Source organism: Stigmatopora nigra, chromosome 1 (genome assembly GCF_051989575.1).
Source record: "Stigmatopora nigra isolate UIUO_SnigA chromosome 1, RoL_Snig_1.1, whole genome shotgun sequence".
Lineage (NCBI taxonomy): Eukaryota > Metazoa > Chordata > Actinopteri > Syngnathiformes > Syngnathidae > Stigmatopora > Stigmatopora nigra.
In genome coordinates, this window is record NC_135508.1 from 20,893,053 (window position 1) to 20,906,640 (window position 13,588).

General features: G+C 40.2%; 2 protein-coding genes across 2 annotated transcripts; both read left to right on the forward strand.

The window, feature by feature from the left end:
- Nucleotides 1–801: 801 nt before the first annotated feature.
- Nucleotides 802–5,386, forward strand: troap (trophinin associated protein). The gene is made up of 13 exons (XM_077722200.1): nt 802–1,156; nt 1,668–1,786; nt 1,864–1,965; nt 2,452–2,491; nt 2,829–2,935; nt 3,099–3,221; nt 3,341–3,463; nt 3,581–3,620; nt 3,792–3,859; nt 4,221–4,310; nt 4,371–4,608; nt 4,685–4,878; nt 4,983–5,386. Exons 2-13 carry the CDS (start codon nt 1,781–1,783, stop codon nt 5,040–5,042), a joined length of 1,191 nt encoding a protein of 396 aa, XP_077578326.1. The 5' UTR covers nt 802–1,156; nt 1,668–1,780; the 3' UTR covers nt 5,043–5,386.
- Nucleotides 5,387–5,860: 474 nt separating this feature from the next.
- Nucleotides 5,861–13,584, forward strand: pfkma (phosphofructokinase, muscle a). Its single transcript, XM_077713079.1, has 22 exons — nt 5,861–6,022; nt 7,304–7,377; nt 7,445–7,522; nt 7,917–8,106; nt 8,377–8,542; nt 8,754–8,798; nt 8,957–9,065; nt 9,129–9,224; nt 9,725–9,817; nt 10,024–10,149; nt 10,394–10,458; nt 10,573–10,636; nt 10,796–10,942; nt 11,045–11,115; nt 11,251–11,338; nt 11,569–11,721; nt 11,790–11,954; nt 12,027–12,088; nt 12,282–12,393; nt 12,466–12,565; nt 13,179–13,284; nt 13,381–13,584. Exons 1-22 carry the CDS (start codon nt 5,932–5,934, stop codon nt 13,520–13,522), a joined length of 2,343 nt encoding a protein of 780 aa, XP_077569205.1. The 5' UTR covers nt 5,861–5,931; the 3' UTR covers nt 13,523–13,584.
- The last annotated feature ends 4 nt before the right edge of the window (nt 13,585–13,588 follow it).

Genomic DNA, 13,588 nt, shown 5'->3' on the forward strand with positions numbered 1-13,588 from the left:
ACGTGCTCAAGGACAGAATGAAATCCGCGATTACATTCGGAGGTAAGAGACCAATTCGGAGGTAGAAACATCACCTCAATGTTTACACTTGGAAATATATTACTTTTAATTGCATGGGTTAGGCATTGTTTCCCGAACCTTTTGCAACAAGTACCACCTGTTTCCTTTCTAATCGACAGTGCAACAAAAAGTAAAATGATAATTCGATTTCATGCGACCACTGAGTCAATTTGACATCTTTTATGCGATGTCATTGATCTGCTTCAAAATTCGTCTTCAAGCTGCCTGTTTCCCTGGTCAACGGGAATTCATTATTTGTATCATCATTTCCACCAAACTGTCACAACAAAACCTTATCTGTTCATTCAATAATTCACGGACCCATTATGGTTATAATTTATTGTTCATGATACTAATCTATGAATGGCTTGTCTTCCCTAGTGTGCAATGTTGTTTAGTTTGTCTCATTCACTCCCTGGTTTGAAACATAATTGTTTCTCGTAATGGTCTTTCTTCCCAGGGTTAAAAACGACAACAACCGGATGCCACAGGATCCCCGAAACTCAAAACTTGTGCACACGCAGTCCCACTCTAGCCACAATTCTGAGAACCAAGATCCTGAAAGGCAGCCTCCCCTGCGGCAAAGTAGACTTCCAGTGCCTGTCAAGTCAAAACAAACTTTTCATGCTTCTCAGTGGGAGGAGAATCGCTTGCCCGTGAGTTTGTCATTCCCATCATTTCAGCAGTGTACATTTAACTTTTCTTTTTAGTTAACGTGCTATCTCTTAACTGCAGGGGAAAGCCAAGAAGAGAAAGTCGTGGGCCAGGCCTGTTCCTTTCAACAAGTCTTGCACACAAAAACACAAGGGTTTGAAATCACAGGTTGTAACACGGCCAAACAGTGGTGCTCATTTTACCCGGCCTCAAAATAGTAAACCCCCTAAGTGTCTGGCGGTGCCAGCTAAGGACAAATGCAGGTCTCATGGGACACTTTCAGGGAATTCTGACCCTAAAAATGTTACACAGCATAGGGATGCCTTCTCCTCGTCTTCCTCTGCCTGTTTGGATGGCCTGACCCATCTCGGTCTCATAGATCCGCCTGAAAGTTCCAGGCCGGATAAAAATGTGCAGGACAACCTCTCAAGGGGTCCATATGGTAAGATCACTGCATAAATTAGCATGCTACCCGTGGATGTGTTTGGCAGTGTTGAGCACGTATTAACTTGGGCAAGGTGCTATGTTTGGTTTCTAAATGATATGTTTCTCAGATTTAACCTCCAAAGAGTTTGATATTTTGGCTATAATTAGGCTTCAAATAAGTGTTAAAAAATAATCATTATCTTTTTACATGATGTAGTTTCTGAGAAAAATTATGTCCACGTCATAAGTGGACGCCAAGCCATCAGAGTCCAAAATTTAACACTGTACTCTTGACAACCAAAAATGTGATGTCCACTCATGTGGATGCCAGGTCATAGGAGGTTAAATCAGGTATTCAGAGTATAATTTGTTTTGAAGAAAATACTCAATGATAAACATATTTTATTAATGATTTAAATTAAATACAGTTTCATAATCATTTTATTTTATGATCCTTGGCTTGATTGGAATGTAAAGCCTAGTGTTTAAAATGTTTCTATTCCTCCACTGATTGGTGTGTGTTTCAGATGAAGCTGAAAGATTCCGGCCCATTAATGCTGCTTTGCCAAGTATCCTGGGTAACAAAGGCGCGCGTGTCTCCTGCCAGCCATTTCCAACTCCAAACTCACAATCTCGTGGCATGTTTGTAAGTTGTTATTGCTATTGATGTTACTATAGTTGTATCTAGCCCTCCCTGTATTATTATGTATGTTGCTTCTTCAGCCGCAATCTGGATCAAAAAGTCAAAAAGCTGCCCCCAAGACTGAATGCCGTATTCATACCTCACTTCAAAACGCCATTGGAAAAGACACTTTTCCACAGACGGTATGTATGTCTTTACAGCAGATGAAAATTCTATACACTACCTATTCAGTTTTCTGTGATGTTTAAAGAAAATAAGTAAATAAATAATATAGTTTTTTATTGCGTCTACAACAAAAAGAAAACTGGTCAAGAATCGAACAGTGGTTCTAACAGAAACTTTGGTAAGAGATTCTCTTATGAGCATGTGACAACATTCCTCATATTCTTTTGGATATACAGTGTGCAAGACCAAAGCCTTGTTTTGCAAAGAAAATAAAACATGCGAAACCCCACCAAACCCATGTGTAAATGTGCTTAGGTTGGCACATTGGCCTAACGTGTTAAAAAGCTGTGAGTTCAAATCCGACTACCACACAAGAGAGATCCTGTATGACTCGCATGTGTCAAACCGATTCTGCCAAGGGCCACAGTGGGTCCTGCTCTTTGTACAATGTACAACTATTGCCAATCATTTTCATTTGTACTTTCTGACATTTTTCCATGCAGCCACAGAGAGTTCCAATTAAGAAGAATGTGACAGTGACAGGTAAGCTATTTTAAAATACTGTATGTTGTCCATTTATTTGAGAAAGGTTTATGGCAACTTTGGGCTTTCACTCTAAAACAACTTTCAACCTTCAGAAATTCTTGCAGTATGAACACAAATCATGCTACAAAGCAGCACATGCCTACAGTATAATGTTAAATTGGCCATATATTCCATGGCTCAAGAGACAGATGCCACACTTGAACTCAAGCCTGTTGAGATGGGTAATGCTAAAAGTACTGATAGGTCATACCCATATGGATGCACCAAAGTCTTGCAAATGAATCATTAGTGGAAAGGATAATCGAGTGACATTTAACTTTGTGATGTTTTTCAGATAAAGCTGTGCACTTTCAGCCAGATCCCGCATCTTTGCTAAGTATCCTGCGTAATGAGGGGGTGCAGGTCTCCAGCCAACCTAGCTCCCAAAGTTATTCTATGTTTGTGAGTATGCAGGGTCTGGGCGAGTCTTATTATTAGTAACACAATGGATAAAGATTTCCAATTTGTTCTTTATTTTTGTTGTTTGTAGTATTATTTAACTATAATTGTAATAGAAGTGCATATTCATGTTTTGAAGTAAACATGTCATCCTTGATTTCTGCAGCCCCAAAGAATGTCTGTTACAAAGAGTCATGAAAAAGCTACGTCCAAACAGAAAACGTGGGCTGCAGGCCCGATGCGTGCCACCCCTCGAGATCCAGTGGCCAGAGAGCCTATTCTTGACACGGTATGAATACACTTCTATTTCCATTGCAGTTAATTCTGTACATTTTTTTCAATAAAATGTGCAATGAGCCTGTACAGTTTCATATTTTGAAGGAAACCTGTCATTCTTTATATCTGCAGCCCCAAAGAGCTTATGTTACAAAGAGTCATGAAAAATCTGCACCCAGACAGAAAATGTGGGCTGCAGGCCCGGTTCGTGCCACCCCTCGAGATCCAGTGGCCAGAGATGCCTATCTTGACACAGTATGAATACACTTCTATTTCCATTGCTGTTAATTCCGTGGATCTTTTTTCCAATCATTGAGCTTCTTATTGATTTCTTTTTAATAAAAAGAGGTTTTGTTTTATTCTCCGATGCAGCCACAGAGAGTTCCAGTTAAAAAGAATCTGTCTGTAGCAGGTAAGATACAATATGCATAATTCTTTCCCCAACAATTGTTAGTATAAATAATAGTTACTACTTACAGTTCCAATTTGAAGTACTGCTTTTTTCTACAAGTAGGTGTATAAAAACCCTCAGTTTTCATGATGTATTTTTGTGAGTAAGATCATTGTGAGTCCTCCCCTTCAGGTTCAACACACAAAAAGACTAAGAACTTCCAGTCATGGCCAAAACCTTCCTCTTCCAGTCCTGCAATGGTGTGTATTATATGTGGGCCTTTTTTTTTGGATTATAACAAAACTTTAATTCAAGGAGACTATATTCATGGTTGCACCACAATATTTTTAATTAGTGTATCTGGAATGTCATGTCAAATCTCAAGTAGGGTGAAGTCTAGGAATAAAGTGCAAGCACCAAAAGTAAATACGTTTGCAAGGAGAACATTTAAATGAAGAACAAGGTTGTTAGGAGGCCTCTCTGAAAGCCTGATGATGTGAGCCTTACATCTTGATAGGAACAAAGGGATTTATTTGGGATTTGCACAATAAAAATGCCCATTCTGCGGTTCTGCATTGAAATTAAACTTACTAAAAACGTTCTCTTTTTTTGTGATGGCAGAAAGTTGTCCAGACATTATTTGTTCACCAGGAAGATGGAGAGACCCCCAACAAAGAAAAGGAAGTGCACCCTCACCTTCAAGCCACACCTGTAAGAAGTCCACACAAGGAACATTTTATTGTTTCATTAAATCATTCTAATCTCCAATAGATTAAAGACAAAGTAAAAATGACCACTGTCTCGGGTGATGAAGAGGAGCATGGAAATTATGAAGCACAGCCGCCCAGAGAATCTGTTATATTTTTCTCCACGGGCAAAAATCTATTACGGTGTGAGAGGCAGGAGAATTCTTTCCAACGGGTGCTACCTGATCGGGAGCCATCCGAACTGGTACAAGTGGACAAGCCTGCAAGTCGTGTCGTCCCAACCGGTCATGTGCTCTACAGAGGTAAAGCCATGGCTAGTCCTCTGCCATATTACACAGTGGTCTGTTACATGAATAAGTTGTGACTTCTGTTTTCCAGGAAAAAAAAACTGTGTTACTGACACCACGCTTACCATGTTATCAAAGCTTCGTACTGACATGAAGGACAAACGTTTGGAACCGGAGGTTGCTTTCTATACCTCTCGTTCCCTCTCTAGTTCTCCCGAGTCTCAACACTCGCAAGTCCGTTGTAGAGACCCGGTGGCATCCTTGCTGCACTTTGAAGAGTCCATTGTGAGTACCCAAGTAGTTGTAGGTTCACAGCCGTTAAATTCAAAATACAAATTTCCAATGCTTGAATTTTCATGTAATGTGACACGATTGTTTTCTCTTTCCAGAAATTTATTCCATTGTGCTTGGAAGCTTGCTCTCCACCATCATCGCCACTTAAAGAATGAAGTATGGTGCCTTTTTCATGGAAAAATAATACAGATTAAGTCCATAAATATTGTGAGCTCAATGAATGCAAACACTGAAACTTGTTTTTCTGTTATGATATTAATTTTGAATTCATATTGTAGGTTGAATATGTATTGATTAATATCTTTGGATCCTAAGGATTACATTTTTCTTTCAAAAAGACGGAGGATAAATGCCTGAGCTTCAAATGGCTATGTATTCAGATAAACACCTGAAGGGGTTCTTTTTTCTTCTTTTTGTTGTATGTGGACTGGCACCTTTTGTAATGTCTATGTTTCTGTTTTTTCTTCCTTTTTGGAAATAAAATTTTGTATGTAAAGTACAGTATGACTGGATGTCTTGGATGAATGACTTTATTAACCAATCAGATGGTGCAATTTGTTTTTCCAGGTTAATCCCCACTGACACAGTTACAACATCCCATTTAGTATAGTCAGTTTTCATGTCATTTATCAATTGGATCTGTACTTGCATTTTCTTTTTGTTCTCTGTCCTGTGAAACCACCAGACTTCAAGGAATTGTGTGCCCATTTAAATCCAGTGGGTAAGTTACAAAATTGTATTTTTACACTTTTGCCTTTGCTATTAATTTCCGATCATTTTCCTTTTTTTGTCGGAGAAATTAGCTGTTACCCAAAGAGTTTTGTATGGATGGACGACGATTACTTGCTTTGTGTTGTCATGTCCAGAGCAGGTGCTTGGATCTATATTTAGTTGGCTGAATGGTGGGGGAGAGGGTGCCGATGGGAGTGGACTTGGGAAAACCGTAAACTATAAAGCCTGTGCACTTCCACGAGTTCAGCAACCTCTCCTGCTGGTGTTGTCCTCTTCTCTTCATCGTGTCCTTCGCCAATTATTTGGGGAAACATGTCAGAGAACCTCCACCCAATCATTGACCCCTCCAAGATGGGACTAGGGCGTTCCATAGCTGTGCTGACGTCCGGAGGAGATGCTCAGGGTAAGCAAAGAGAAGTTCTCTTTCACAAATGCACCAAAAAATTAACATTCGTTGAGATTATGTGATGGATTGAAATCAGAAATATGCAGTTTTTCCCCTTTTATGATTGCAACTGAGAAGTGCCATCCTCATGGAGGGTTGGATGCTCTCTCCACCTCCAGAGGATGTGACGTCATTGATTTCTTTAAATTTTTTCACGGTACCTACGCCTAGCATTTCTATAATATGGGTTTTTAGGCTAATTTTAGGGATGTGACCTTCCTGTAGCACGGTGTTGAGGCACTGCTGCTACAGCAGCTGCTTTGTATTGAAACAAGAGCTGCTGCCTACCAACTTGTCACAACACAAACACACGATGTGGCATTTGACGTTAAAGGGTATTCAGCTGCAAACCATAGGGCGAGCTATTAACGTGCCCTGTCCTTTTCTCACGGCCTATTCTGGCCTGATCTGCTGACTGTAATGAGTTCAGCAAAGCATACCTGTCAACTGGTACGTTCTCGCCGTAATTGGTACAACTGAAAGCCCATTTTTATATTGGTACGCTGTACACATGAAAATGGTACGCTAAACGGTGATTTTGAGAAAAAAAAATAAATTAAGGCACTTTCTAGCCATTTTTCACCATCCGCCATTGTTTCTTCCCGGAAACGCATGTCTGCCAAGTGATATATGTACCGGCGCCTCTGATTGGCTAAAAAAAAAAGATCATGATAAACATTTCGTTTTGTAACACTTTCACCATGTGATTTCCGTTTCCTGTTCCCTTGTTTATGTTTACTTTCATTTTCTACTTGTTGTTCGTGATTTTTTACAAAAAAGTAAAGTGGTAAGATTTTCCATGTATTTATACATATATGTAAGGGCGAAAACAAAATTTGGTAAGATCACAAATGGTTCGAGGTTGACAGGTATGGCAAAGGCTGAAGTACTAGTTGAGTCTTATATTTATACAGCTTTATCACTACGTGCGTAGTAATTGTTTTCTCACAACAAAAGGAGCAAAATAATACTGGTTACTATAAACTGGATCTCTAAAGTTGAGTGCCTTAACATCAGACCTTTTGGAATTACTGCCACTACCACTACTACAGTGCTACAAACACTGCTATGACTCCTAATGATAGTACGATTAGTACAACATTGAAGACAACTGCTAATCTAATACCAATACAGCTGCTTCAATTGCGACACTTATTGTGTTAGTCACAGTAGTACAACTATTTACTATAATTTGATGTAAGTCATAAAATACAGAAAAATCTCTTTGTTTTGTTTCAGGAATGAATGCTGCTGTCAGAGCCACTGTCCGAGTAGGTCTCTATACTGGAGCTAAAGTCTACTTTGTTCATGAGGTAGGAAAAAAATGTACCAAATAGACAGGAAGACTGGAATGCAAACCTATTCCAAACTGTGCTCCAGGGCTACCAAGGCCTCGTGGATGGAGGACAAAACATTAAGCCTGCCACCTGGGAGAGTGTTTCTATGATGCTTCAGCTGGTGAGTTGATGACACACTTGAACTCATTCATTCATTATCTGAGCCGCTTATCCTCACAGGGGTCGCAGGGATGCTGCAGTCTATCCCAGCCAACAACGGAAAGTAGGCAGGGCACATGAAGACTAACAACCACACACATACACTCATACCTACAGACAATCTGGAGCGTTATGTTCCTACCATATATGTTTTAGAAATGTACTGGGAAGAGGTTGGGGGGGGGGGTGAAATCTCCACCTCAGAACTCTTCCATCGTCTTTATACACATTAACTCTTGACAGAAGAAGCTTTGTGACTGGCAGTGGATATTACTACATTGCATGGTGGCCCTCATGGCACATTGATGAATTGCATGAGTTCTCAACAGCTTTTGTTTCCTCTGGTGTGGCATCAGGGGGGAACGGTCATCGGCAGTGCACGCTGTCAAGATTTTAGAGCCAGGGAGGGCCGCATGAAAGCGGCCTGTAACCTGGTGAAGCTCGGAATCACCAATCTGTGTGTTATCGGAGGGGATGGCAGCTTGACTGGAGCCAATCAGTTCAGAGCAGAATGGAGTGGACTGCTCGCTGACCTTCTCCAAACTGGTAAGGAGACGTGGTTTTTCTCTTATACTCCAGCAATAAACTTTTTTTTTTAATGAACGCTCTACCTTGCTGTGTGAATTAGGGTGGAAAAAATAATTCAGTATGTCGTACACTCTCCACTGCCATGAAATTTTTTTTCAAAATGTCCTTTTTTATCACAAATGTTCCTGAACAAACCATGTTTTCTTCACCAATATAATCAGGAATATTATATTAAATTATATTTACAATATATTTATTTTAATTCACATCATTATGAAACATCTGCAGGTAAGATTACAAATGAAGAAGCCAAAAAGTCATCCCACCTCAACATCGTGGGCATGGTGGGATCCATCGATAATGACTTCTGCGGTACCGACATGACCATTGGCACGGACTCTGCCCTTCACCGCATTATCGAGGTGGTTGACGCCATCACCACTACTGCTCAAAGGTCAGCCAGTCAGGTCTATTGCTATTATTTTTATTTTATTTAAACTTTAGTTATCCAAGTAAAATCCCAATGATACCTGTTAAGGCAGCAGCAATGCATAGATACATTAAAGAAAGATAACGACACAAAGGAAAATGGATATTTTTACTGTTTTGGGGTTACTAAATTTGTAGTATTACACTGCAGTTATTGTTTCCTTGTGTATTTGCAGCCACCAGCGCACATTCATCCTGGAAGTAATGGGCAGGCATTGTGGGTCAGTATATAAAATGTATATTTATTACTATTGTTCATATATCTGCATGAGGTGATCTGGGTGCAGCAGGCAAGTTGCTGACAAATGCAGAAGTTTGTGGTTACATGTAAAATTGAGTTAAAACGAAGTATTGCCTTTGTCTGACCCCTGACCACTAGGTACTTGGCGCTGGTGTCGGCTCTGGCCTGTGGCGCAGACTGGGTGTTGATTCCAGAGATGCCACCAGATGACGGTTGGGAGGAACACTTGTTCAGGAGGCTGGCTGATGTACGAGTGTTCCCGCATTATCCTTGCATCATGCATGACAGTAACAGTAGTTTGTGTTTTCAGCAACGGGCCAGAGGTTCTCGTCTAAATGTGATCATTGTTGCTGAGGGTGCCATGTCCAGAGATGGGAAACCAATTTCATCGGACCACATTAAGAAGGCAAGGCCCGTGTGGGGAATGTACTTCATTATGTTCCATATGCTTACGTTCATTTATTGTGTACATTTTGATGCCACACTAGTTGCCGCAGAAGACAATTGTAATAAAAAAAAAGAAAAGGGAGTTGTATTTTGAAAAGAAATATTATGGGCATCATGTATACAAAATAACATATCTCTTTTAATATGTAAATTATATTTAGTTTGGTTCATTTTAAATGTTAGTTAAGTTATTTTCTCAATTATTTTTTTAAAATTTATTTTAACTTTGGATGCAGTTTTATCATGTTTCCACAAATATTTGCATTGGAAATGCCATAGGATTATGTTTTTTGGAAGGTGTGGGTTTTATGAATGAATTGGACTTGACTAATTGGGCTTGGATGACAATTTAGTTATGATTCTGTGTCACACTATGGACACGCAAAACATTAATTGTTTTTTATGATTTTTTTCAGTACAATACTGCTAGCACTAATAGATGTATTTATGGTTCTCCAGCTAGTAACTGACAGACTTGGTTTTGATACCCGCACCACCGTCCTTGGACATGTGCAGAGGGGAGGGACACCATCGGCCTTTGACAGAATCTTGGTCAGTACCTCAATCAAACTATTCTATTTTATGTGTTGCTAAAGTAAATGCAAATAACATACTAATGTTGAATTTGCCCTTTTTTCTGTGAATGGAAAAGAATAAAGTCAAACAAAACTAAAATGAAGCTCACAACATATTAAGGATTATTATGGAAACATAACTAATAATCTGACTGTGTGGATTGGTATGTTTGTCCCCTCCAGGGTAGCAGAATGGGCGTTGAGGCGGTGATGGCTCTGCTGGAGGCCACACCAGACACCCCGGCCTGCGTGGTCAGCCTGTCTGGCAACCAGGCAGTGAGGCTACCATTAATGGAGTGTGTTCAAGTGGTATGTTTGCTCATTTATCCTTTACCAGAAAATAAATTAAGACAGCAGACTACCAATATGTAGTCATTCAATACAAAAGAAATTCTCAAACAACTGCACAAGAAAGTGAAACATTACATCATAAAATTGCACCCTGTAAGAGAATTGATACATAAAAGTGGTGAGTTGGAATGTGAAACTGTTGAAAGTGCTGTGAGATGTGACTCTCAAGTCTTTTTCTTTTTTTGTTATTTGTGCTATTCAGACCAAAGATGTGACTGCAGCCATGGCTGAAGGTAGATTCGATGACGCTATCAAGCTTAGAGGAAAGTAAGATGTACACGCCAAATAAATCAATGTTAATGTTACTCTGCCTGTTATAATTAAATATAAAACAATGTAGAATCAGAGTTGACCCAAAGAATATTTTTCACTTAACTGCAGGAGCTTTGAAAACAACTGGAACACATACAAGCTGTTGGCCCACATTAACCCACCAGATGTTAAAGTAAGGACCTCACCAACTCACCAATGTCTAAATGCTTTTTTACCGAGAGCAAAATTATCCTGCAACTGCATTCATTCGCCTCATCTGGCAACACTGTTAATTAGTTCCTGCATATGTAATTGCATTGAAGTCAAGTGAACCATGCTTCCCTTCTATCAGAGCAACATCAACGTTGCCGTAATAAATGTTGGCGCCCCTTGTGCTGGCATGAATGCAGCTGTGCGTGCAGCCGTCCGAATGGGCATCATCCAGGGTCACAACATGCTCGCTGTCCACGACGGCTTTGATGGCCTCGCTCACGGACAGGTGACTGTGCTCTCTTAATGGCTTACACACATACTTTGAACTAAAGAATGGCATTTGCTAACCAAAATCGAAGACCTATATTTTCACTCTTTCTTACTTCAGGTTGAGACTATTAACTGGACTTCAGTGAGCGGCTGGACTGGTTTGGGGGGCTCAATGTTGGGCACTAAGAGGTGAAGATGCACAAATTAGCTTTCAAAGTAGAAGCTTTAAAAAAAAACTGTTTTTCACCAATTGGAAGTTTTTTTTCTTCTTCATCTGTCATAACGCATAGCATGTTGCTGTCTTCTGTTCATCTACCCAAAAAGAACACTTCCAGGTAAACTGATGGAGGAAATCAGCAAGAACATTGCAAAATTGAACATTCACGCTTTGGTTATCATTGGAGGATTTGAGGTAAGTTGTTTTCTATTGTTTTCACATTATTCTCAAGAGACGAAGAGCCAGAGTAAATGACAACAATATGAAGAGCAGCATAGCATGTTGATGTGGAGTTAGTTTATATTTAGTAAAGAAGAGCTCTTTAAAAGTATAGATGTGATCTGAAAAGGAGTATAAAAAAAAAAAAGGATGAATTAAAAATTGTTATTTAAAATGTGTCTGCACTGGGTTATGTGTTCTCACAGGCCTACGTGGGAGGCTTGGAGATGGTTCAGGCCCGAGAGAAGTACGAGGAAATGTGCATCCCCATGGTCGTAATCCCTGCCACAGTCTCCAACAATGTTCCTGGGTCTGACTTCAGCATTGGGGCGGACACAGCTCTCAACACTATCACCTCTGTGAGTAGCTGGACTGCCACCGTGCACATAGAAAACTATGCTCACACGATTGACTTCTTCCAATGCAGACATGCGATAGAATCAAGCAGTCAGCAGCAGGGACCAAACGTCGTGTGTTCCTTGTTGAGACTATGGGCGGCTACTGTGGCTACTTAGCCACCATGGCCGGACTAGCAGCCGGGGCAGATGCTGCATACATATTTGAGGAGAAATTTAACATTAAAGACTTAGAGGTGATCACGTGATGGTTTAGAAAGCCTGTATTAATTGGTTTGGGGATGATTAAATATGCTCTTTGTCCCCAGATGAATGTTGAGCATCTTGTGGAGAAGATGAAGACAACAGTCAAGAGAGGCTTGATTCTCAGGTAGAACAGATAGGAACTGGAAAGGATCATTTTTATATTGATGAATTCCAGTGACCTTACCTTATTTAAAAACAAATTAATTACAATTTTTTTGTCATGTAACCACTAAACATGGTCTCGTATTTAATGATGGAATCCAAATGATTGCTATTTTTTTCCTCTTATAACTGCCTCATGGTTCTTCCTACTGCAGGAATGAGAACTCAAATGCAAACTACACCACCGATTTTATCTTCAACTTGTACTCTGAGGAGGGTAAAGGCATCTTTGACTGTCGCAAGAATGTGCTTGGACACATGCAACAGGTCGGTTGGATGGGTCCGATGTTCACTGACTTTCAGCCAAACTGACCTGACAACCTTTCTGTCTTACTGAAGGGTGGCACTCCAACACCTTTTGACAGAAATTTTGGCACAAAGATGGGGGCCAAGTCTGTCCTGTGGTTGACTGAGAAGCTAAAAGAGTGCTACAGACACGGTGAGGTTGTCTTATTTGAACCAGCACGGGTGTGCTACAGCACGCTTAAACCCTAAACTCTGGCTAATAGGGAATATGCCCTCTACTGGCTAATTTGTGACCTACATGAAAATATATGTCAGCAATTAACTAATCTGCTGATACAAAAATACATACCTGTCAATTTATACATTTCCCCCCGTATTTTATACATTTTTGTTTATCATGTCTAATTGTCTACGTCGCATAACAACTTTTATACAAGATTTTAGTTTTTAAGTACCGTATTTTCACGACTATAAGGCGCACTGCATTATAAGGCGCACCCTCAACAAATTAATCAGGCCTAAGACGAAAAAATCTTTAATCGGTCCCCCCAAGATCAATGCGCACACATTCCTTGAATATACCTACCAAAATGCATAATGAACTGTCCATGATTAACTTAACTTAACTTAATACAGGAGAAGTGTAACAATTTTAGTTGGTGTCTTACCCAAGAAGCCACAACTAGGAAAACAGTAGTCGAGTACACATTGGTGTCATGGTACGTAGTTTAAGATTGTTGCTTTTGGTCCTGGCTTTCCTGTGGTGCATTTCCCTCACATCTTAACGATTGTCTGGCTTCCAACAGGTCGCATCTTTGCCAATACACCCAACTCTGCCTGCGTGCTAGGCATGAGAAAGAGGGCACTCACCTTCCAGCCACTCGCTGAACTTAAACAAGACACTGACTTTGAGTATGATGTGCACGCTGACAATGCAACACGTGTATGAGAGCCTTGTGGAGTATTGAAGGCTAAATTCTCTAACCATCCCACCCCTATTTGTTTCAGGCACAGAATTCCAAAGACGCAGTGGTGGTTGAAGATACGGCCCATCATGAAGATCCTGGCCAAGTACGACATCAAACTGGATACCTCGGAACATGCCGACATGGAGCATGTTATCAAGAAGAGAGGGCTCGTTAGCAACTAATGGATGGATGAGCACACGTTCATGTATATTATGTTCAGAAGCAGTCCAAAGAATATATAAAGGAAA